This window comes from Orcinus orca, chromosome 9 (genome assembly GCF_937001465.1).
Source record: "Orcinus orca chromosome 9, mOrcOrc1.1, whole genome shotgun sequence".
NCBI lineage: Eukaryota > Metazoa > Chordata > Mammalia > Artiodactyla > Delphinidae > Orcinus > Orcinus orca.
The window spans coordinates 28001621-28028550 of NC_064567.1; the positions used below are offsets into that span (position 1 = coordinate 28001621).

General features: G+C 38.9%; 1 protein-coding gene across 26 annotated transcripts in view; it reads left to right on the forward strand.

Annotated features, from left to right (window-relative positions):
- CADPS2 (calcium dependent secretion activator 2) overlaps positions 1 to 26930 on the forward strand; it is a 495227-nt gene that overhangs the window by 373881 nt on the left and 94416 nt on the right. For 14 of the 26 annotated variants that reach the window (XM_049714516.1, XM_049714526.1, XM_049714529.1 and 11 more), the window contains exons 16-18: positions 2089 to 2212; positions 4279 to 4299; positions 23762 to 23872. In XM_049714516.1, coding sequence (XP_049570473.1) covers positions 2089 to 2212; positions 4279 to 4299; positions 23762 to 23872 — 256 coding nt within the window. The remainder of the gene's footprint in view (positions 1 to 2088; positions 2213 to 4278; positions 4300 to 23761; positions 23873 to 26930) is intronic. The other 12 variants (XM_049714519.1, XM_049714523.1, XM_049714531.1 and 9 more) reach the window with 3 other exon arrangements.

Here is a 26930-nt window from a genome sequence, read left to right on the forward strand (position 1 = left end):
TATCCCTGTCTTATCCTTGATTACTGTGAATGGTGTGATAGAAATATTATTGTCATAATTATCTGTTTTATTAGAATTTTTATAATATTAAAAGCTGCATGTAACTCAGGCTTTTCAGAGTTTTCATTTCATCCTATCCATTAAGGTATGATCAATGAGATAAAAATCCTTAAAGGCAGCTTTGCTTTTTGGAACGGCATCCCATCTTGGGTACGTAGTACAGCCTCTCTATATGCTGGTTTCCATGGCAGAGCTCCCATCCTCCCCCCGGCAGGGAAGAGTTAGTAACAGAAGAGATGCCCTTGTGCCCTGTACTGACAGGTGGCAGGATGAACAGTGATCTTTATTCCAGTTACAGTAACTAATCATGTCTCTTGCTGAATTGAAAGAGAAATGGTAAGGGCTATTTCTTCATTTTCATGTCTCTGTACTTACTGAAATCTTAGAAAAATAAAATCTACATGTGAATTCTTGATACAAATGGTATCTTGGAAGAACTTGGGGCGGAAACATGAAACAAATTGTGTGTCTCCCTTTTGGCACTTGCTAGCCCTTTATCTGTGCTTCTCCAGGAAAGGGGATTTAGTTTCCCCACACACACTTCAAATGAAGTGTCCAGCTCCTAGATACTGTGAAATATTGCCTGATTTCAACCCTAGACTCACCTCTGTAATAGATACAGACATTCTGATTTTAACAGCTATTTCTATTATTTGAAAGTTTGGCACCATGGGAAAGCTTAATAGTAAAATTAATCTTAAATTTTAGTAATAATCACCTTAAAAATGATAGTGCCTGTTAATGCTTATATGTTTTTACTCTAAACACAAGGATTTTTCTGGCAATAAAAAGTCTAATGTGCAGTTCTAATTAAAGTGCCAAATATACATCAGTGTTGAAGATTTTTAATGTGAAAATATGAAGAAAAATTTAATTTGTTAGGGGAGGAAATCTTTAAGTGATAAAGTTTGCTGTTTTCAGAAGGAAACCTTGTCTGACAAAATGAAAATATGTTGTCAAGGATCACCAGTGCTAGAACGATTGAATGAATTTGAGAATATAAAATCCGCAGTGCCGAGGCTGATCGAAATAGAATGAAGTAACAAACCATGAAATGGATGTCTTCATGTTCTTTCAATATTTCTTTCAAAGTAAAAGACTAATAGGATAGTCAGAACACTTACAAAAGTATTGTCTTCTTTATGTTAAGATTTTGCTATACCTGTATATTGTAGAATTTGAATGTAAGCAAAGCACGGAAAGCCACATCAATTATATGGAAAATAGCGTTTGACTAATTGTATAATCAAAACTTACTGTGAGCAGTTTTATCACTAGGAAAGTTTTAAGGAAAATTATCAATGAGTAACTATAAAAGTACTTAAATACATTATATTTTGAATTCTGGATACAATTGTATTTTCCATTTGCCAATAGTAATACTTCTAAGTGAAAAATCCAAAAACACAATTTAGGAGCCCAACAGAAAATAATCCGTTTTTTGTGTTTTTTTTAATTTCAGAAAGTTTTCCTTGTGTTTTAACATTTGATACTCCATTCATTTCACTAAGACAAAGAAGTTCCCCCTATCCCCAGCAGATCAAAATAACTACAGTATAATTAGTGAGAGTAGTGGTCTTGATTTTTATAAAGCCCATAAATGATGCTTATTTTAATGGAATTTATGTTTTCCTATATATTGCTCAAAAGATTTAAAGCTTTTAAATCAGGGATATGCAAGGTAAACTTTATTACAAAGTATCCTAAGGACTGTAATCCTCCTTTGAAACAGCTGCTCTAGTGGCGTTGTGGGTCCCTGGAGGAAAAGTGACAGTCACACTGAATGGTGGCTTGGGCAAGGGAGGTTTTGATGTGCCTAAATGATGCTTAGACAGGCGGAGCCAAGACTGGGAGAAATTACTTCCCGGTTGTGGAGTGCTGACTCATCACCTCCCCCAGTGTTACCTAGGACCCCTTCCTACCAATAGGTCTAGGGCAATTTGTGTACTTGTGTTTTAATATGTTATGCCGTCTCTCTCTCTCTCTCTCTCTCTCTCTCTCTCTCTCTCTCTCTCTCTCTCTCTCTAGGTTTTAATGAAAGATATTGCCACTCCCATACCAGCGGAAGAGGTGAAAAAAGTGGTCAGAAAATGTCTTGAGAGAGCTGCCTTGATCAATTACACGAGACTCACAGAATATGCCAAGATAGAAGGTCAGTGCAGTGAGCGATTGCCGAAATGGCAGTGAGAGCCAACATTGCCTATTAACTGCATTTTCTGTGAGAAGTCCTTTCCTTTCTTGAACAAACCTGTGCCATGGCAAAGGGAAATGTCTCATTAAAATCTCAGCTGGTGAACTGAAGAGCTTTTTCCTATTCATTGCCTTAATATGCCTCCTGGGACTCTGCTTGAATGAAAGACCCAGGATTCATGCTTAAGTTGTCCTTTGTTCTTACTTTGAGTTTTGAAGAAACCAAAACGTGTTTTCATGGGTTGTATTTTTTGACATTACAGTAAGTATGTCTAACATTTAAACTATGGGCAGTGTATTCTTTCCTGATCAGTAACAGTGTAGTATTATTTTATTTTATTTTTGGTTCTGCAGCATCTCTCAGAGAAAGCGGAAACTTGTTGATTGTCGTGAGGGCTGAAATAAACTGATAGAATTTCCTGCAACTTTTAATTGCTTACAATATATTGAGGCATTTGTAAGATTAGCTCTCTTGAGAGGACTGTGCATTTTTTCTCTTTCTTCAGGTTTTATTCATTAAGGATAATTATTTTATTCATTTAAGGTTTAAGATAACTTAGAAATACATAGATTGAAATTTGTGGCAAAGTCACACAATCAGCTTTTATCTGACAATCCTTTGACTGATATAATTAAAAGTAATAGAAATGACCTCAGGTTCTTTAATTATCATAAAACTAGCTTGTGTAATACATGTAGCATTAACTTAGGGAGGAAAAAAGTTTATAGTGTTAAATACTTATCTCTAAAAATAAAAAGTAAATCATCTGTTAGAAAAAATTTAGTAACTTTTAATATAAAATTGTATTTAATGAATTATAAATTTATTAATGAGTTGATACTGTGATAGATTCATCAAAATTGGGACAATGAAAAAGATGATTATAACTGGCTGTGTTACATCCTTTTTTCTCTCCAAATCTGATCAAGCTTTCTAACAAGCACGTGATAGCCAGCCTCCTGAGTGATTAACAAAAAAGCCATCCCATCACTATAGCAACCAATATTATATCACGAGAGTAACAACATGCAACCTCCTTAGATACCAGTTTAACATCATTAATTATGATATCATGTTGTGTTAAAGCAGAAGCAATGAATATTAGGTCATTTGGGGAAAGTGGAAGATAAACAGATTGGTTTTCACGTTTTGAATACTCCTTCAAACAATTTTCATGTTTTGGGAATGTTGGGTATTGTGAACATGGATTGAAAGAATTGATATAAAAATAGACATATTAAAACCTTTCAACTCTGGCAAAGAGAAAAAATTGTAGGCAACCTGAGTAAACACAATATTGTTTTATCTAAATATTATGAATGCGCTCCAAAAAACTATGAGAATCCTTTTGGTCTTAACTATTTTAGCTATTTTTGACCATTACCTTATCCAGCAATACTGAAAAGATATGCAGTATATTTTTTGTTTTATCTCTGTATTTATTTTCTAGTTGTAGAATCCATTTTAATATGGACAAATGAAGAACTTTCTTTTATTTGTACACAGCCATGGGCTCCTCTCGTTAATCAGCTAGATAAACACGTTAACAATGGTGATCGGAAAGGAATAGTTATTCTTCTGGATCACACACAAAAACAAGTCTGTGTTAGAGAAAAGCCTAAAAGAGGACCCAATGGAGAGTGAGCAGGGAACTCTCCCACCTCTTCCTTTCTGGAGTCACCCCCTCTCTTATCTCGAGTCCAGTGTGAGAACATTCTAGAAAAAGGATCCTAGACATCTAGTCAGGTAGGACTGCTGAGCAGTCTCTTTTCAAAAAAAAAATAAAATGCATACTTACTAGATAAGAAAAGCTTTTATCCTTTTCATTTTCTCCCTTCTCCCCCTTTTTTTGTATCTTAAAAAAATCAAGTGCTTTGTTTTATGCTCAGACCAAGACCAAAGTCGACTTTAAGTTAGAAATAGGAAATGGGCTACTTTTCTTTGCTTGATTGGTCTTTTACGTTACGTGAGTGAGCAACACGTGTAGAGTTTGTTTTTCTCCTAAATTCTCTTCTCTTGTGTTTTAGGCCCAGCAGAAAAGGAAACAGGTAATTAATGTTTGTACATGCATGTGTCATTATTTCTAATGTGGCGGTGTTGTGTTTTGATATGGATGAATAGCTCTTTCCTTTTCAGGGCTCCTGTTAGATCACTTTGACTAAGACACTGAAAAGACTTTGATTTTATTGGAACTGTTGCTAATGCTTTGTATGGAAAATATAGGCCATTTATCTCTACAAAAGTTCAGCAATGTTTTTTTGATATGAATTCAAAGCAAAACACCTGAGGCTGTATTAATGTTATGCATTAGGTTTTAACCACGTACACTAATCTTATTTGGAAGCTGTTGACAATATTTGAAGTACTCTTACAACTAGAAAAGAGGACCATCTTTCTTTTATCACTCCTGGAAGATAACCTGAGAGTAAAAATGCATAAATGCTATTAAGTAAAAAGTAAGCAGCTCTTAACTTTGAAAGTTGTTAATCATAGTAATGAGCAGAGGTTATAAAATCCCCTTCTCAAGAAATTGCTAGGAAAGAGTTCTTCTCTGGGTCTCTGAGATTTTAAAGATTTTGTTACTTTTGTGTGTGTGTGCGCGCACGCCACTTATCACAGTTGTAATTAATTTATGTATGTATTTATTTTTGTCTGCGTTGGGTCTTCGTTGCTGCGCACGGGCTTTCTCTAGGTGTGGCGAGCGGGGGCTACTCTTCATTGTGGTATGCGGGCTTCTCATTGCGGTGGCTTCTCGTTGCAGAGCACGGGCTCTAGGCGTGCAGGCTTCAGTAGTTGTGGCTCACAGGCTCTAGAGTGCAGGCTCAGTAGTTGTGACGCATGGACTTAGTTGCTCCGCGGCGTGTGGGATCCTCCCAGACCTGGGCTCGAACACGCATCCCCTGCATTGGCAGGCGGATTCTTAACCACTGCACCACCAGGGAAGTCCCACAGTTGTAATTAATTTAATTAATGGGCCATTATGTATTCATCCTGTCCATCTCCGCTTCAGCCTCTTGCAGGCAGGGTCTCTACTGAACTTGTTCACTGTTGTATCTCCAGCACCCAGCACTGTGCCCATGACACAAAGTAGGTACTTAGTAGTTGGAAAGAGACAAGAGGTCCATGAGTTAAGTTCCATTTGAAATCAGTGGCATGAGAGACAAGTGATGAACCTTTCTAATCTGAGTTTTCTCATCTTAGTCAAATTTTGCATGCAGTCTTATGGACAAGTTGTTTGGGTTGTTTTTAACTGAAGTTTTCCATTAAGGATGCTATTTCTTTTTTCCGACCTTCACTTCTTTCCCAGTATTTGACCTCAAAAAGTGTCAGGAACAAAACACTCAGAGCCAGGAAAAGGGGAAAGAACACACCTACAATGATCGCTGAAGTGCACTTTAGAAAAGATGAATTGGAAAAAAATATTACCATCCCCTCTTATGACAGCCCGCTGTGATAGCAGCAGCCCCATGATCTTTAACAAACTTTTTCAAAACCTCGTATAGCATCTTATCTCCCGCATTTCTGTTGCAAAAATAGTTTTTATATAACTTTCAGACAAGAAGTCTAAGGTTGTTAGTGGTTTTCCCACTTGCCATAGAGTAAATAAGTCAGCCAGCTGGGACTGGAGTCAGGTGTCCTGATCCCCAGCCTACAGAGACTACACTCCTGTCCCTGTGAAATAGGAAGGGGCCACCATATGCCATGACGAGGATGGAGCAGAGGCAGTTGCCCTGCTTGTGACAGTTGCTGTCCGCTGTGTACAGCACTTCCAACCAGATGAAAGGCTTCCCTTCACTTGTGTTTAACACCGTACCATGGCTCAACTGTCTAGGCTGCAGACTCTGGGAAAAATACTTTTTAAAAGTCAAATGCTTGTATAGAAAAGAGAAAAAAATCAGTATAGCCTCAGTAATTTAAGTGAATCGAAGGGAAAGCTACCCTCCATTGAAGACTTCTGAAGTAACAGAAGAGAGGTTTTTAAGAAATGTAGTTACATTCCTTTAGTTGTATTTGGTTGCCAGTTAACAGGGTTACCTAGTAAATGTTCTTGGAGGTGGTTTTAAAAGTGAGTAAAAATGAGAATATCAATTGCATGTGTAAGAGCTTAAATGCTTGATAAGACTTTGAAACAGTACTCTCTTGAGCATTATAATCATTATCCCCCGTTAGTTTGTTCCACATAGAGAAGAGGAAAATTTGGCTCAAGGTTTGTCATCATGTTGTCTTCTGTTGACCTGCCTGTTGCCCCAGAGGTTTTTCATTTACACTGCTTCAGTAGTTCCTTAAACAACTCTTCAAAACAGATATTTTACAGAAGAGGTAACTAAGACTTCAGGAAAAAGGCGGTAACTGGCACAAGGTTGTGCTGCTATTAAAATTCAGCAGACCTGAGATTCGCACCCATGTTCCTCGGACACCAGAGGGCTCCTCTCCCCCTGGCTGCCCTGCCTCCAAGGCTGTCTGATCCAAAGTCATGGCATTTTCTGATAAACCCCTCACACACATCACAAAAGCCAAGGGTTAATATTGGTAGCGTCTCTTTTTCCAAAAATAATATTTATTTAATAATAGGAGCAAACACTTACATGCCAGGCACTATTGTAAGCACTTTACATGTATCTGTTTATTCTTTACAACAAGCCTTTACAGTAAATACTACTATTATTATTCCTTTTTTAGTAAACCAAAGCAGAGAGGTTATTATCTACCAGCCAGTCTCTGGTCACATAGCTAGTAAGTGGGAGATTAGAACCCACTGTCTACCTATTAAGATATCTTCTTATTTTCCTATGTCTTCCTTCCTCTCCATTCTTGGCAAGCTTGCATAGTTCAATTTGCACTCAGTTAAAATTCACGGACATTTAAAAAGGAGTCTGGAACAGTACTGCACATAGAAATATGATGAAAGCCATATATGTAACTTGAAAAAAAATTATAGTCACATTAAAGAGGTAAAAAGAAATAGGTGGAATTAATTTTATGCATATAGCTTATTTAACCCAATATACCCAAAATTTCATCATTTTAAAATGTATTCAGTATACACAACTATTGAGATATTTTACATTATTTTTTTCCTATGTCTTTGAAATCCAATGGGCATCTCCCTCTCCCAGCACATCTCCATTAGAAGTAGCCCCGTTTCAAGTACTCATCCACCACATGTGGCTAGTGGCTGCTGAATTGGACAACACAGGTGTCTGGTTGGAAGGCTAAGAGCTGAACTCCAGAAACGGACTCTTTTTATTTTCCCGGACACATGCTAAGTGTCGGGTGTTGAACGTGATTAAAATGTGCAGCCTCCCCAACCCCGAATGTCTCTTCCCTTTCCCTGCTTTATTTTTCTCCATAGCCCATTTGATCTAACACACAAGATAGTTCTTTCACCCAGCTATTGTCCTAGAATGTTAGCCCCACAAGGGCAGGGCTTATGTATTTCAAAACTGCTGTATCTCCAGTGCCAAGAAAAGTGCCTGGTGCGGTGTTACTTGATAAGTACTTCATTGAATAAACGATTGAGTTAATGGCCCAGAGAGTGATCAGGCTCTTTACAGCAGAGAGAACATCTGTAAGCTGGCAGGTTGGCTTGCAAAAGATCACTCAAACCAATCACTGAATAATTAACAATATAGAGCAAAAACTAACCGCTAAAAAATAACAAGGTTGGAACAATTAAACCAGAATTTCATGCCCTTCACAATGGTGTAGCGTGGGAGTGAGGAGGCACTAACTCTGGATCACAGACGCCAGAAGTTATAGACAGCAGCTGTATTAATGATAGTTAAGAATCTAACCTGTTTCTGTTGTTTCTATAATTCAGCGTGTTGCTCAGTTTGACTCATAGTTCTTGTCTATCCTTGGGAATTCTTCAGATTCTCCACTGGCAGCACAAATTTGCAGAATAAAGGAATTTTACAACTCTGTAATAGATGAAATAAAACAGATGACCTCTCTCTAAATGCCTTCTTTCCTTCTTGGGAATTATTCATATGTGTTTTATGAGAACAGATAGTCCATTTTAAGAACTTGAAACTTTTAGAAAGCAATTTTTTTTTTTTAATTTTAAGAAAAGTTTGAGATTTACACTGTTGTGAAATCAGCTACTTTTCTTCTTTGGTTTAATTTTATCCCTAACTTTTTATGTAATAGTAAGATTATTTTTATTTATAATCCAAGGTTCAAAATGATACTGAAACTTTATGTTTCTCATTGTATTTTTCTTAAATCACATACCTTGTTGATGCAGATTAGCTGTTACTTTTAAAGAAGAATCCATTCTTTAATTCACGGAATTTTTTGTGGACAAGAATAACTCTAAAACATCTAATAACAGTCCCTGTCTTCTCCTGAAAACTACATAACATATTGTGACTTCCGATAAAAGAGGGAGACCACTCCTTAGAGCTTGCCTTGACCTGAGATCTTTTATGTAAATTTGGTACCTAAGCTTCTTGTGAATCTCAAAACGTGGAGGTGCCCTAAACAAAAGGTAGCATGGAATGAACAGGCAGAGGCTTTGTGCAGTGATGATCTCTCTGGGCCCTCTGGTTGCCAGGTTCCCAGGTCTAACCCCCAGTGCTTTCATTTTCAAAGTCTCAGTTGAACAGAACAGAGATGCTTTCCCAGAGGGCCACGCTGCTTGCTTGCTTTGAGTGGAGAAGTTGCACTGTGGCCATCCTTACGTCATTAGGATGTGTTTGCCATCTGGGTGGCATTTTAATTTAGCACTTCATTGTCAGAGTGTAGCAATAAATAATAAATAAGTGAAATCTGTTCTACTGAAGGACATGTGTGTGCACAGAAATGAGTGTATAAACTGCACAGTTGATGAAAATGCTTTTTGTTAATGAATAATTTCATATTAATATTTCTAGGATAACTTAGCAGTGTACTCTCATAAAAGTTTTTTGAGTTTCCTTATAAATTTGATTCTTAAATTTTTTGAGTATTATATGTTACCATGAAGTCAGGCTACAATGCCTAAGTAATAGACCTGAAATTTTGCACTCCCATAGCACTGCAACACTTTGCAGGAGGTAATTTGTATGCTAAAAGAAACAGGGCCCTCACCTTAAAAATGATAAAACAAAATGAAAGAACTGAAGGATTTCTGTCCAGCCTATTTGGACAGTGTGGCTTTGACTCTGGGACTTAGGCCTGAAAGTAAAACCTCTGTGACCATTTCTGCTTCGGATGATTTCACCTGATGATTTAGGGACAAATTGATAGATACGATTTCTGGCTCTGAAACAAAGAGAATGACCTATTGATTTTTATTTAAAATATTTGAGAACATCATATAAATCTGTAAAGTTTTTTCTTTTCTTAGTTTGTAAGGCAATATGTGCATATACAGTAAAAACTCATTGCTTGAGCTACCCTGATTTAGCATCTGTGATTACCTGGATAGGATCAAATTAAAATTTATTTTTGCACTATATACAAAGAAAAGCTGTGAGTATTTTTCAGATGGTCAATGAACTATTTAAGTTACCTAAGAAGATAATTGTTTTCTTTTTTTTTTTTTTTTTTTTTTTTTACGGTACGCGGGCCTCTCACTGTTGTGGTCTCTCCCATTGCGGAGCGCAGGCTCAGCGGCCACGGCTTGCGGGCCCAGCCGCTCCGCAGCATGTGGGCTCTTCCCGGACCGGGGCACGAACCCACGTCCCCTGCATCGGCAGGCGGACTCTCAACCACTGCGCCACCAGGGAAGCCCGATAATTGTTTTCTGATAACCATAAATTACTTTGATTCTATCACCGAGTAGGATACAATTGAAATGCTAATTTTAAACTATTTTTATCAGCATGTTCTTCTCAATATATTGAATAAGATGTCTTTCACATCTCCTTGCCACACCATTAGCCTTATTCTGTATAATGTATGTGCCAGAAAGTATTAAAACCATATTCTCTTTTAAGTACTACGTAAGTAATATGAATTCACTTTGGCTATTTCCACATCTGATCTGGAAGAATGAGGATTTCTGGTACATTTGCCCCAACTTCTCTCCCACCAACTCGCTAGTCCCTCAAGATAAGAACCCCGCACTATATAATTTGTGTTCTTGTCAATTAGTCAGCTCATGACAACGTTGACAGATTCATCCCCATGTATCCAAAGCTGGTTTGGGAATATAACAAGCAGGAGTTGCAGGGATTATTGATTAGAAAAGGCAAGTAAAGGCGTGATTTGCTTATGTCTGACAGAGCTTTCAAGCTCTGTATGTACCTTCTGTCAGCTTAGGACAGAGGACAAGAGTGTGGTGCAGTTGCTCAGTAGCTCTCGGCACACTCAGGTCACTAACTAAGTGAAAAGTCAAATGAAGAGACGAGGTGCACCCTTGTACACCAGTGGCAACCCGATGGCAGTGCTTTCAGCACTTCTGGGACCTCTGCACCCACTGTTTACCCACAGCTTTAGTGACCAAAGGACGAGGGTTCTGTCAACTCCAAAGCATGGAGACATTTAAAGACACTTAGGTCTCTCTCCTCTAAAATTAGTTCTGGGTCTGCATTCCTCTAACATCCTTGCTGACTGATCTTCGTTTGATTCTGGAAAGCGTTAGTATGTGTTACTCTGTCTAAAACAACTGCTGGCCTTCTGTCCTGCTGCCCTCTGCTTTTGGCTTTCTGTCCCTTATACTGGGGTTAATATTACCAGTGCCGAGTGATTTGTAATGCCATGAGATCGTTTGCGACCCAAATGAGCAGAACTTTTCCTTGATCCACAGTCTCTTTGTCAATGAGTCATCCATCATTTCTCTCCATTTTTATGTCATTCTATTTTGAGTGTGAATTACAATAGATAAGGATCATCTCAATCAGAGACAGTTGTAGCTAATTCCACATATAAAAAAAATGAAAACTTGATTCAATCTTGAACAGTGTTCTCCTTCTGGATCAGGCTATAATAGGAACTTGAGCTTAAGTTTAAATGACACCTAAGTTAAAGGTTATTTAAGGGCAGACACTTCTTTCAATCTTGTAAAGTGCATAGTAAGCCTCAGCTTTCCAGCTCTGTACCTTCCAACTTCCTGTTATTTATACTCACCTGTGTCTTCTCTTCTGCATCATCAGGGGATGAGGTATCTTCCTCTTCAAGGCCAACGTGTCCACCTATCATGTTGACCCCAATTCCACTTACCTCTTTCCGGATGTATTTTACTGCATTATATATCTCTTCTTTCTCCTGTGGCTTGTACCTCTGTCTTCTTTTACATGTTTCCCTTCCATTTATAATCATGGTATCTCCCTAAATAATGCCTTATCTTGAGCGCTACACCTCCTTTCAGCTGCCATCCAAAAAGCAGGCTATACTCTCACCTTCGTTGTACTCACCTTCACTCCACTTCGCCCAAAGAAGTTTGGCTTCCAATCTCACCAGTCTGTCCTGTGGGGAGTTAGTTACACTAGCCTGGAGCATGGCTGGTCAGAAGGAGAGCGGAAGGGAGGAAAACTTTTAAATTCTGCTCCTGCCTCCCCACTACATTGCCTTGAGATGTCCAACTCCTTATCTTTTGTCATTGGAATTGGTAGCAGTAGGTCAGGTGGTGTCTGTGGTATTATCAAAACAGGGCCTCAGCTGTGCTGCAGTGAGATGTTGATGAAGATAGGAAAGGGCTGAGCCACACCTGCTCATCCCTTCACTCCTCTACATCCAAACCCTGTAGCCTGGTGAATTACAGGACTGTTGACCAAGTGCTGTTGCTTTGAATCTAACAAATTAATGGTGAATCCCTGTCCACAGGAGTTGTCTAATGACTTAGTAGGAAAAGGAAATTATCAGTGTTGGTTCTGTGTTGCCTGGAACTCTCTGCTCCAAAGCTTAAGCTTCTGTCTTTTCGAAGTCCCTGCAAAGGACACAAGCCTGCCCATCATCCCATTCTTTGTGCCTCCAAATGATCGTGAGCTCTCAAACTAAAATTACTAGACTCCTAAGGAGTGCAGCTCTTAGTAAAGACGATAGGTGATATGTACCACCTGGAACTGATGGAGCAAGAATTTAAACTGAGCATAATACTCTCAAGGTGATACAGGAGGATGCTAGCTTGTCCCTTCTTGCTGCAGGGACAAGAAGTCGTGAAAAACCAAGTGGAAGTATTGGGTATGAAAATAATATGGTTGTAAGAAAAACAGGATACAGGATGAATATAGCTGAAGAACTTGATAGTGACCTAGGAGATCAGAATGGGGGCTGCAGGGAAGGAGAAATAAGTAGACAATACAAAAGGAAAGCTAAGTGATATGGAGAATAGAAATAGAGTAAGACAGACTTCCATCAGACTGGTTAAGAAAAAGATGCAGATAAATATACTATGAAAGAGAAAAAGTAACTAGAGACACAAAACAAAATAATAGAGTATTGTGAACCAATACAAAATTGAAAGTCTCAAAAAACTGTATATTGGTAAAGTCAGCACAAAAAACAGAACTCAAGTAGGCCAATAAATGTTAAAGAAATTGAAATAGTTGTCAAAGATCTCCCATCCCCAAATTCCTAGACCCAGTTGTTTTAGGAGGTAAGTTCTACCAAACTTTTAAGGAACAAATAATTCCTATCCAAAATAGGTTCAGTAAAATGGGAAGTGAGGGGAGTTCATTTCATGAAGCACGTATAATCATGATTCCCAAATCTGATCAAGACAGTAGAATAAGAGAGAAATAGGGCTTCCCTGGTGGCACAGTGGTTAAGAATCCGCCTGCCAATGCAGGGGACATGGGTTTAAGCCCTGATCCGGGAAAATCCCACGTGCCACGGGGCAACTAAGCCTGCAGGCTACAACTACTGAGCCTGTGTGCCACACTACTGAAGCCCACGTGCCTAGAGCCTGTGCTCTGCAACAAGAGAAGCCACCGCAGTGAAAAGCCTGTGTGCCGCAACGAAGAGTAGCCCCTGCTCGGTGCAACTAGAGAAAGCCCACGCACAGCAACGAAGACCCAACGCAGCCAAAAATAAGTAAAATTTTTAAAAAAGAATTATTATAGGTCCATTTCATTATAAGCATCTATGCAAAATTCCTAGATATGATATTAGCTCACAAAATCCAACAGTGTATTTGTAAAATAATATATCATAGTCAATGGGATTTGTTCCAAGAATATCAAAGTGATTGAACATCAAAAAAATAAAAAACTTAAAGATCAAATGATCTCAATAGATTTTTTTTTTTTTTTTTTTTTTTTTGCGGTACGCGGGCCTCTCACTGTTGTGGCTTCTCCCATTGCGGAGCACAGGCTCCGGACGCATAGGCTCAGCGGCCATGGCTCACGGGCCCAGCCGCTCCGCGGCATGTGGGATCTTCCCGGACCGGGGCACGAACCCGTGTCCCCTGCATTGGCAGGCGGACTCTCAACCACTGCGCCACCAGGGAAGCCCCTCAATAGATATTTTTAAAAGGGTGAAACAGTTTAACACTTAGCCATAAAATAAAAAAAAAAAAAATAGACTGTTAGTCTAGATAGACTTCCTTAGCTTTATAAAATCCATATAGGAAAAGACCTACAGTGAATATTTAATGAAGAAAGTTTAAAGGCATTCTCTAGGATTAGGAACAAGACAAGTACATAAACTTTCATTTTTCACAGTACTGAGAGTCTCAGACTCTACATAAAATGAATGAATAAAAGGTGAATCAAAAGAGTGGAAAGAGAAGAGATAAAACCATCATTGTTTGCAGATGAAATGATCATCTCCCTAGAATATTCTACAGGATCTAAATAGAGCCTATTAGATACAAAAGTTCAGCAAGGTTGTAAAGCCAGCCTGTTAAAATCAATAGCCTTTCTCTACATCAGAGGTCCACAAACTTTTTAGTTTCAGGACCCATCACACTCTTAAAAATTAACACAGATCCCAAAGAGCTTTTGTTTATGTAGGTTATATCTACCAAGATTTACCATACTAGAAATAAATTTATAAAATGTCATTGTTTAAAAATAAATATAAACTCATTACTTGTCAACATTTTTATGAAAGAAAAAATTTCCAAAACAAACAAAAAACTATGTAGTGAGAAGTTTACAGTGTTTTACCTTTTCGTACATCTCTTTAATGGCTTCCCTAATAGAAAACAACCAGATTCTCATACCTGCTCTGCATTCAGTCTATTGCAATATATTATTTTGATTAAGACACGAAAAACAAATCTGGGCTTATATGTAGTTGAAAAGGGAGGAATATTTTAGAAAACTTTTCAGATAATTGTGGGTTTTCTTCTTTGGTATTATACCAAAACTCGGCAACTGGAAGTTTGTTACAGTTTAATTGAAATGTGAAGTCTGAAAGTACATCAATGAACTTTTCATGCTATTACATTAAATTCCACTGGTTTATCATGTATTTTGAATAGATCTTTCACCGTGCATAATTTTTAACATTATGTATTGATTATTTGAAAAATATGCAGTGAATTGCAATCTTCTTAATGTTAACAAATATTATGTAATATCAAAAAATCACCCTTGTGAATATCACCCCGACTCATCTGAGGAGTCTTAAAGTATTAGGAAGCTGTCAAGCTCCTGACAGATACAAGTTTTCTAAAATTCTACTTTTCCTTAAAAGCTCCCATTTTATCATTGGCAACAAATACTATCTATTGTTTCCTTAAAGTGAGAGGTTTACTTCATTTTTCAGAAAGTGTCTACCAAACTTCCAAGTCTGAATAACCATACTTTGCCAGTAGTCAAGTGGTTCTCTGTGAAAGAAAACAAAAAGCAATTAGCTCAGCCCTGGACTCAAACAGTCACACAAACAATTTTCCTTGAGATAGTCATCATACTTCAGTACACAAAAGTGCTTTATGCAAATTTCTCATTTTGTCACAGATGATACTTTTTTAAATGTATACTCAAGCGTAGAGATTTAATGAAATTAATAATTTTTTACTCTTTCCTCAAGGACATTCTTATGTAAAACTAGCTGTTTTTCTTGAGTGAATGGTGATAAAGAATACGTGATGAGTATAATTTAGCACCATAACCTTGATTCATGCTGAGGTAACAGTTTTGCCCACTAGTGCTTTTGCATCATTACTGTAAATGTCAACAGAATTTAAAAGGCAAAACATCTTATTATGAAAGTACTTTTGACTATGCAGGCCCCCAAAAGGTCTTAGGGATCCACAGTGGTCCATGGACCACACTCAGAAACACTATTCTGCACCGTCATTCAACTAGATAGATAGATAGATAGATAAATAGATAAGGTACCTTTCATAGTAACCACCAAACTATAAGGCATCCAAGAGTTAACTTAGCCAGATTATACAAAACTTCCTAGACCTCTATAAAAAAAATTTTGAAATTCAAATAAAGATCACAGAGAGTAATGTAAATAGATGTAGAGGCAGTTCATGCCCTTAAGAGAGATGACTTAATAATATATAAACTCTCCCCCCAAATTAATCTATAAAATCACTGCAATGTCCATCAGAATTCCAGGGTTTTTTTTTTAATTTGATAAAGTTACTTCAAAATTTAAGTAAAAGAATAAAGGATACTGGAAAACTATATCACCTTAAGGAAAAAATAAAACAGTGTGGAGATTTGCCTTGCCAGATACTAAGACAAATTACAAAGCCATCACGAAAGCCCAGGATCAGGCAGATACTCAGAAGAGGAATGTAGAGACAGAGTCATGTATAAATGGGAGACTGGTATGCTTCATCGAGAATAAAGTGGGACCGCAAATCAGTATGGAAGGATGGGCTGTTTCAGAGATGTTAGAAAGAAGGGCTCACTAAATGGATTAAAATAAACTGAAGCCCTCTCTGATAAAAACGTGGTCTCCAGAGAGACCTCAAAGTATTGAAGAAAACATCTATCACTATAAATGCATCATTACTCTTTATTGTAACTATCTTCAACTAATATTTTTACCTTTTCACATCCTCAGTTTTCTAAGTGTCCAATTTACTTACTTCATTTTCTACATAGAATTGTCAACCAACCATTTATGCTTGAAAAAAATACTTCACACTCTGAAATGAAAGCTCCGTGAACCACATTGACTCTCAGAGTTTCAGAAGAAGATGTAAAATAATGAGGTAAATGCACAAGATATTGTATCAGGAGTACTTACTTAATTAAGTATATCCCAGATTCCTCAGGATCTGGAAAAATTATATTCTTCCAAAAGCTTCTCTTGTGTGAACATTTGCCTTCTGCGAAAATTCTTAAAACATAAGCACCTCCTGAGAAAACCGAACGTTTGTGTAATATCTCTTTCAGTTTGTTCCTTACTGAGAACTGTTCCCTCAGCCATGATCTGTAACACTCTGAACAGCTCTTGCTAGAATCCTATCTCCTTCCTCTGAAGATGCATGGAAATCTCATTACAAGTGTTCAACACCTGTTCCCTAAAAGGTCTCAGAAATGATGTCAGGTTATTCAGCTCACTTGACAGTGTGTCATGTATTTTTTGTGTTTTTGTTTTATTTTTACTTTTATATGGAATGTGATTCACAGATAAATGCAGTCTTGAAATAGCAAGCTTTCCTCCTTTCCTGAGCAATTCTGTAGAATTTATCATTCTCTAAATCCAGGGTTTGAAACCAACTGATTGATGACCCTCTTATTTATTTACTAACACATGTCAACAGGTAACCAAGTGACATGCAGCAGTGTGGCTTCTGCAGCACCTTGTTAATCCGAGTAGTTTAGATGTATTAAAAAGTCTTTTCACTTGGACAAAACGAGAGTAATGCAAACTGACAGATTTCACCTCTTTATTTCTCAACAGAGTTTGTAAGTACTCAAAGCCTAGACAGATGACTAGTTTGGGAAATTAGGGAGATTTCTTATAGACCAGAGCGAAGTGGACGTAGAGCTTCAAGCACTCAATTTAAAGACCTAATTGAATAATTTGTAATGCCGGATTTTTTTCAAAAGGGAAACCTATAAAATATCCCTGAGGCATCATCGGTGCATACACACACATTCACAGTGGCAGGCAGACCCACGATGTTCAAACCAACCATAGAAATCCTCAGGAAGTCACCAAGCCCAACCCTACTCTCTACACTTGGTCTTTACACTTGTCCAGCTAGGAGACTTTCTCCAAATCTTGGCATCAAATACTTTATCACCATTAATGCATGAGCTGGCTGCCCTAACAGATCTTGATTATGTGTCAAAGGAATCAAAGACATATGTACAGACGTCAAGATCTTTTGACTAATTTCTTAGCACCCAAGGCTACAAATCTTCAAATTATCTCTTTCATATTGTAGTTGCTGTGTCTGGGAAACTTCTCGTTTCTTCTCCTTCAGCTTGCTACCCAGCTGGCAAGCCTCTGGAGTGCCTTTCCCCTTAATCACTGCTCATTCCTGAACAAACCATCTTCACCTCCATTGCCTCACTGGATCCTGCTTGCCTAACCCCCACTGTTCACAGGCAGACTTTCTCCCTGAGAATGGAAAAAAGAGCATAAGTGGCAGGAGAAGTATAAGTGTGGAGGTGTAAGGGTATTATTCCCTTTCTGTGGGAATGTAACAAGCGACTATGGACAGGCTGCTTGTTTCGGGTAAATGTAATTAGAAGACAAGAAGATCTAGGCATGAAATTTAAGACGCTATAGGCTTTAATTATATGATAATTTAGTATCGGCATGGCATAATTGAGATTATTCTGATGGTTTTCAATTTCTGAATCTGAATTATATTGGGGAGAAGTAAATACGGTATATATATATATATATATATATATATATATGAAGAGCAATAAACCAGGGAAGGGACCATTTCTCAGTTTCAGCTGCTGAATGTAATCTGTGTATGTGAAATACAGATATAGCTATCATGGCTAAAGCCCAGTCTCTAGAAAAGCCCCTGTTATGCAACTAGCTGACAGAACTGCCAGTGGAAGAAAATTTCTGCTGTCATTAGAATCCTACCACATAGTTCTAGCCAGAGCTAACCAGAGCAAAGTAAATATGCATGTAAGAAAATTTTTTTCTCTTTCAAGCCTTCACAGGCTCTGCAGTCAGCAACACGATGCAGATATTTTCTTCCTGTGAGATCTTAGATCTTCTGGTTTCACAGATTTAAGGAGAGCCAGAATCTCAACAGCTAAAAGGACTAAGTTAAAACTTTAATAAAACTCAAACCAAGGTGTCTGTTGGTAGGTCATATGTATATGTATAGCTGATTCACTTTGTTATAAAGCAGAAACTATATTGTTAGTTTCTCCAATAAATTGTACTTCAATAAAGATGTTTAAAAAAAAGAAATCTTAGCGCATATATAGGAATTATATGTTGGTGCACTCTAGCTGTTATCATGATGTAGATGCAGAGGAGAGTAGACGAGGCAGTATTGCAGTGGGATTATCACCATAGCCCTTCAATCCAACACCATCTTGAATTCTAGTCCTTGTTTAGCTGCAGGTACAGATACAATCAGTCTGTTAAAAGTTAAGGTCAAATATATTTCAAATTTCTTTGTATCTTATATGGAGAAAAATGGACTGAAATGATTTTACTGGTCTTCTCCCCATATCCCCTTACAGCCTTCACAGTGAGCATCATTGTGTATCCAATGTTACAGGCAGTGGCAGGAAAGGAGGCAGCCAAGGAGAGGATGCTGAGAGTATGCACCCTCTTTGAAGCAGGGGAGCAGAGTTAAAGCCTGCTAACACACAATGGTCAGGCTGTCTTCTTACATCTCCCCACCTCCGACTTTTTTTTCCAGTGAGATCTCTTCTTAAATGTACACAGGTGCATAATTACAAGGGGTTGCTTGGAGGAGCCTAGCAGTGTTGCCATAGAAAAGTAAAAGTGTTCCAGAATGAAGAAGTATCGTAGCCAAGAGCAATACATTGAAAGTCATCAAGAAACCTTGCTACTTTGGGGGGTATTTGTTTTAAATGCCACTATTTGAAATGCGTTACCAACTACCAGCAGCTTGGCGTGAAGCTTGAAGAATACAGAGGCATCTGTAATGCTGTAGAAATGTTGCAAAAAGAGGGAAAGTGGACATTTTAAGGGGGAATTCTCAAATATTCACAGTGCTCAGAATTTTAATGGAGCTGTTGATAACCTTGTTATCTAGTAGAGTTCTAGCTAAAAAATGCATTAAACTTCTTGGCTGTACTCAAATGGGTGGCAGCCAGAGATGGCATACACAGTGTACTTGATAAAAATGCTGTTTGTTTAAAGTATTAGAGTGGTCATTATGTTCAAGTACAAAGTTTTGATCCTCTCAGTAAATTTAATCTAGAAAGAATAAAGGGTTTCAGACTGGTTTTAAGTTTCACTAGAACACAGGGTACTCTGAGTGTTTCCGTAAGAGAGTGTTAAATGTGAAAGCTGGTTTTGATATATTCACACATAAACAGAAATACGTTTTCAGGTGCTTCCTTGACTCTTTCCCATTATTGCCTACTTGTGGCTAAGGATATGGTGACTTTATAAACTCAAGCTTTCAGCTATTTCAGAAATTTATATTGGACCTCTATATTCAGTTGAGTGTATGTGTGTGTGTGTTAATCCTATTCAGAGAATTTGAAAATGGAAAAGAATTCAAGGCACTGGATTATCCCTGTTTTAACCTCTCCAAGACACTTTTCCCTAATCTGGAAATGGGGCTCCTGATTCCCTAACTTTCAGAATGGTTTTAGGGGTAGAGTAAATATTGTACTAAAGTATGTAGGAAAAATAAGTTTCTCTTCTGTGATCAAAACCATGACATTTTGTTGCCTTTCCCTTTCCTCATGAAGTTGAAATGATATAATCCAATATAGGTAAAGCCCAAAATTTATAGGAAGCATAGCCTCTCTTAGCTAGAAGGAATCTTAGCGCATATATGGTTCAGTGATGCTTACCACTTGTTTGGCTCATAGACTACTTTGAGAATCTGAAAGTTGTGATCCTTCACTGCCCCAAAAATGCCTCTATACACAAAAATTAGCATATAATTTTAAGGGGTTCAAGGACTCCCTAAAACCTATTCCTAACCCCTAGGGTTAAGAATCCTCAACTTAATTCAACACCCTCATTCTAAAGATGGAGGGACTTCCCTGGTGGCGCAGTGGTTAACAATCCGCCTGCCAATGCAGGGGACACGGGTTCGATCCCTGGTCTGGGAAGATCCCACATACCACAGAGCAACTAAGTTCGTGCTCCACAACTACTGAGCCTGCACTCTAGAGCCCACGAGCCTCAACTACTAAGCCCATGAGCCACAACTACTGAAGCCCCTGTGCCTAGAGCCCGTGCTCCACAACAAGAGAAGCCACTGCAATGAAGAGTAGCTCCCACTCGCCACAACTAGAGAAAGCCCATGCGCAGCAATAAAGACCCAATGCAGCCAAAAAAAGCAAAAACAAAAAAATCTAAAGATGGAAACATTAAAGAATATAAGTGACACGCTCTTGAGAATTAAAAATTATTTTGAAAACTCTTCCCCAAAAATCTCTAATAATTTAAGAACACAGCTTCATCAATTACTTGAGCAGTATCCTTGGACTACAGCTGCATTTCATTGGTGGACTTGCTGTCACTCACCCTTGGTTTGTGAGTGACAGAAGAGCTATTTGCAATCCCACACAAAGTGAAATGAAATAATTTGGGCATTGATTCTATTTTTAACATGCGCTTTCCCAAAAATTATACTACTGCATTCTCAGTAAACATTCATTAAGTACCTGTCATGGTCCAAAGCCTATTCAAGGTAGGGAGAGCACAAGATCATGAGACCCAGTTCCTGATTGATCTGGGCCTAGTCTAGTAACAGCTCATGAGCTGGTAATAGGGGAACCCAGAGGGAGGAGCGACTCACCCAGCCCCAGAACTTTGAGAAGGTCCTACATTTAAGGTAGCATTAAAGCTGTGTCTTGAATGATGAGTAGGAGTTTTCCAGGCAAAGGATCCAGATATCCTAACTCCCTGTGCATGCAGATTTTACAATGCACCACTTTCCTTTTAGTTTAGAATAATTTGCTTGCTTTAAATTTTATGTACATGGTAATTAGGTGGGGTGGCCCACCGAAGACCCATTTGGTGGTTTCATCAGCCACGCATCTCCATTCTCCGAGCTATGCAGTCTCCAAACCTCAAGGTCATTGTCCTCTCTGACCCGCAATTTCTAGTCACTCACAAAGGCTTGCAAGTCCTTTCTTCAAAGCGTCCCTTCTACCTTTCTCTTCTTTTCTGTTCCCATTACCGTCTTCCCATAGTTTTCCATACGCTAGACCTGGTCCCCACCAGTCCTTCCTTGTACTACACAACCACAAATACGTTCTCCCAAAATTAATTTATTCTGAAGCCCGGCAAAGAAACATTTGCTCCAGGTTACCAGATAGGATATAGTTACTGAGTCTATTTATTTTCTTACTTAAAGCCTCAGAGAAAAGCTGAGAGAACCCTGCTCCGGACGCGCAGGCTCAGCGGCCATGGCTCACGGGCCCAGCCGCTCCGCGGCATGTGGGATCCTCCCGGACCGGGGCACGAACCCGTGTCCCCTGCATCGGCAGGTGGACTCTCAACCACTGCACCACCAGGGAAGCCACGATCCAACCTCAGGCTCCTCACCCATCATTTCCCAGAACTTTTTTACTCCAGCCAGGCAAATGCAGAGTAGAGATGCTAAGAGCCCACACCAAGTCAGGTCTCACCTTTACCACGTGTTAGCTGTGGCATTTCATCTCTCCAAGCTTGTTTCCTCATTTACGACTTACATGAATAAATAACCAAACGGCTTAAAGCTGTTAGGAAAATTAGTGTGATGACACATGGGAAGTGCCTGGTGCCGGGTCTGACACGTAATTGGCTCTCAATAGATGGTGACATTTGTAGCCACCTTCATCATCACCTTCCTCTGAAACGCACCACATCTCTGACATGCAAGCATTTCTAGAAACCCTTGCTCCTCTTACCCAGGTCATTTGCTTCTCCTTTAGGACCTGCTTCAGGTTCTGCTTATCTTCCCCCTGATATCCCGCCCCCCCCAAATACACCTGCTCTCAGCAGTCTCTCCTAACATCCCCTGCCTCCCCTCTGTTTGCTTTACACTGTTTCCAAACTTTGAAGTTTCCTCACTGCAATAGCGAGAGCTGCCCCCAAGTGGAGCAGACTGTCGTGCAAAGTCACAAGCCTTCTTGACTTCACCCTCGTTTGAGGATGTTGAAGTGATCATGAAACAGACGGGAGGTTGGATAGTGGATGTCTGAGGGTCCCAGCAGCAGTGATTTTTGGAGTCTGAGTGGTTTAAGAGCAGGGACGTGTCATCTACTTCCTCCTACTTCCCACAGCTAAGATTATTGTAGGCACACTCAACTCTGTTGTGTTTGGCGGACTGTTTTCCTGAAGAGTCATCCTACTCTTTGATCCCTGTGACAGATGAGCAGTGGCTTTAATCCTGCAGGGGAGTTTGGGAGGATGTGTATCAGGGTTGGAGGATGGGAAACCCCACGTGCATCACACTGTGACCCATAGTGAGCTTATAAAAAGTGTTTAATGAACAAGCACCAATCATAGGCTGTTTCACTGAATCGTATGTCCCTTGGGAACAAATTAAGAGCAAATGGAAGTCTTCCAAAGTTAAGGCTGAAGTTATAGGGAGATGTAGAGGGAATAGATCTCTTGCCCTGCCCCTGCCAAAAAAAACAAAAAACAAAAAAAACTCCTTAGGTTCCACAGAAAAAGCTCTTTATCTAAACATTTTATTTCTCTTCCTTACCATCTCCATACAGGGGCAAAGAGAGAGTCCAGAAACGTTTATCTTTAGTATGCTTATTGGAAAGTCTATTCCTCACAGTTGTGAAACAGTTTCATCACACAGGGCACCTCTAATTTTTGCCAGTTCGTTTTATCTCTGAAATCAACTGCTTTGCCTTCTCTGTTGCTGAATTTCAGCTGCACTTAATCTCATTGTGGCCTGGCCTTTTTATACCAGTTTGCTGTAATGCTGAGAGAACCTTCAACCTCAAAGAATGGCTCTTCAAGCCCTCCCCGGTTGGAGGAGAGGAAATCAGTTAATTGCAGCCTGTCAGAGCTGTTTTAGGTGACTTTGTACTTCTTCCATTTAAGATCAACATGAACCTTAGACATTTCAGGCTGGAAATCTAAATAGCAACAGAAAAGCCTGCGTTTCACTAATGCCAGGAATGACTCATCTCGTGAGAATGGTATTGTATTGCTAATACAATACAGAGAGAAGGAAAAGACTGTGGTATCTGCCTTTCTTTGTATTTCTGACCTTGAGGAGAATTATAACTTGTTTGTTGCAGAAGTTGAGCATCTAATGTGCTGATGCACCTGTTAGTTGTAATATGTTAAACGGCAAAGCACTTGCAGTTTCCCATGATTGCTTTGTGGGTGAAATATTTTGTGCAATCTTGTGAACTGATTTTTTTTAAAGACTGTATTCATTTGTATTTCTTGTCTCTCATTTCTCAAAACTATGCTTTCTCATTCTATTTCAACACCCTGGTCTCATCATTAACATCTTAGAATCTGCTTGGCTTTTTATTTTCAAGGTAACATTATTATGATCTGTTTTTAATGCAGAGACCATGAACCAGGCGACTCCTGCTAGGAAGCTGGAAGAGGTTCTTCATCTAGCAGAGCTCTGCATAGAAGTCCTACAGCAGAATGAAGAGCATCATGCAGAGGTGATGGCTTGTTTTAACTGTCACATAAAGCGTCGCATAATGCTTCACCATAGTGGGAGCAGCACTGAAGAAGTGGCTTTTGATACACATCTGGCCATTTATCTACAGAAAACTGAGCACGTGTGTGCATTTCCTGGAAATATAACTCCTATATGTTACAAAGGAATTGTATATGTATATAATTTAGTATCCGTTCCTGACAACTGTCTTCCTGTGAGGAACGTGGGAGAACTTATGGGATCTGCCTAAGGTGTACAACTAGTAAGAAGCAGAGCTGGAACACGAACCCCCATCTTGTGATGCCAGATCACTTGCTTTTCCCCCGTGCCCTGATTGCTTTAGTTTCGAAATGTAAGTTAATCAATGTGCAAAAGGGAAAGTAGTGATAAACTATAGGACACCAAAATTGAATAGAAGACGTTCAGAGCTGTATGATTGATAACTCCAGTCTTTCACTTTTACCGTCAAACTTTTCTTTAAATTTTCACTAAACTTTCGTTTTTAAGAGATTTTTAAAAGTTCTAGTACTAATTATATACTGACATTCACTAAAAATATAGAATGGTATTTCATCAGGCAAACTGCTTATTCTGAGACTTAAAAGTGTCATTCTTTCTAATAGCCATGAGTTTATTTTAAAAAACAAGAGTCTTCTGACTGAATTAGGTAGGGGAAATGTGTAGGATTAAATAAATGTAATAAATTTCAGTGCCCTAACAGTGCTTTTATTCTTGAGGAAGCACGTGAAATGAGTAAGTATGAAAAAGACCAGGTACAGAAGAATTTATAGAATATTTATATTTAATGAAGCCTTGTTCTCAAAAATATAAGAAACTACAGGAAGTACGTTTTAAGCAAATTCTCAGAAAAGAATATTCATGAAACCTTGCTATAGATAACTAAGATTTATTGTATCTGGTTATAAATATGATCATTCAAAACATCTGCTTCTAGCTCACACTATGGAATCTAGCTTTTACCTTGCATCTGTCATGTGTGAACTTGTTATGGATATTTTATTTTAAACGGAAGAAACAGCTGCTTCAATAATTTGAAGTGAATTCCCAGGAGGAGCTTTTCTAGGCTAATACTACCGCTATGTTACGATGAAAATGATTATATGATAAAATGTATGTATGTGTTGTCTTTTGTTAAAAGGCATTATCATCAGAGTATTAGACCTTTTTGAATTAAAAAAAAATTCTGATTGGGTATCCAATTTCATCTAAACAGGTATATCTAATATTCCTGTACATTTCATAAAAATTACATTTAATTTTCCTGCACTAATAAGGGAAATAATAACTCTCCTGTCTTTTAAATGTAATTAGCATTATATACTCCCTGCAACCACTACATGCTTGTTAAAGTACAGTGTATCCAAACACAATTAAAATGTAAATATTACTTAGTTTCTAATCCACAAAAATACAGTTGACTCTTTTGAGCAGAGGTAATCAAAACTCATAAATGTAACTCAACTATATGCCAAAATATAGAAGTGTTATGAGGACCTCTTTTTAAAATGCTTTGTAACACTATGACATGTCTTCATTCCACAATGCTTCCAAATTCTTGGGATTCTTCAGGGAAGAGAGGTGAGTAAAATTGTTTTCACCATTTTTCTAGCATGGAATGACTCTTTTATGTGAAGATAAGATAGAACACACTCTGGTTACACTTTTAAAGCCACCTTAGTCCCTCTCCTTGGAATTAAAGACTGTATCTCTTTAAATGGGCAACTCTTTGTTGTACTGGTTCTGTGAATGTGTCTTATTAGTAATTGCATGCATAATTATTGCTGGCCATCTAAGTACAGGCCAGCTGAGAGCGTTTTGCCATTTTGGTTTTGGTTTTATCTTTTAGCGGGTTTTTTTTGGCCTTTTCTTTTTTTAACCAGGAGATCCAGCTTTTCCTTTGAACAATATTGGGGGTTGAATTGATCTGATTCCAAAGTCATTTCCACAGTGAATTGATGGACTGCATTGTACACTGATCTTGATTTTGCTGAATGTCCAGGCTAGATTCTACTGCACAAAAGAGGACCCGGCCCGGCTCCCTTGGTGAAGGTTAATGCGTCTGCCTCAGGGACCTTCAAGTGGCTGTGTGTCAGCTCCTCTCATTTCCCTCTCCTTTCCTCTACAGAGGCGGTTCACTTCACAAGGCCAAGAGGTTGTTTCTGTCCTTCAGCAATTTCTCAGTTAAGCAGGTTTCACGTCCTTCAGATCTTTGACAGTAACTTACTCATAACACAGTCCTCCCTTCTCTCTGAAGGCCTCTCCACCTCTCCCCTCAGGCTTTTCTTCCGATTTTCTGTGTTTTCTTTTGAGAAAGACAGTTCACACTCCTTTCCAGAAAATCTTGAAGGACGTCTTCCACATTCCCGTGATGAGACTGTGTCTGACCAGAAATTTAGACAAACTGATCTGACAACTGTCCATCCAAGGCCACTCACTCTGACAAAGGCGGCAAGTCCCAGATGCCGACCAGAAAGCCTTAGGCTCTCACCAGCCCACCCCCTCCACACACACGCAGCACTTTCCTGCTAAGAAAACTTGCCAGGTGCACAGCTGGTCAGTGACGGGGTGAAGACGCAGGCCAACTCCAGACTCCACACTTTCCAGGGAACCACATTGTTATTTCTTGGTTTCAGTAGAATGGCAGGTATGGGTGCCTTGTCCTAGTTTTGCTGGCAGGTTTGGCACTTAGCATCGTAGCAGGGATATAAACGCAGAGAGGAGGAGGATGGTGCAAGCCTGGGGATGTCCCTTCTGTTCTGTCAGGCTCTTCTCCTGGCATATCTTGGGACTCTGCTATGGGGATGGAGGGCTGGAAATATCCCTCAGTGAAGGCAGAGAGAGCGGCAACATGATCGATATGAGCACAGCTCAGGTTGTTACTTTGTGATTTATTGTTGCAGCAGAATCTTAATTGAGGGTCCCTGAAATATTTTAAATATGATATTGTCCACCGTATCAGTGACACTGTAGGCAAGGGGGATGTCTGGCGGTAATTCGGTATTTGCAACTTAGCTCTCGGTTCACTGTAAATGGTTGATGCATCCT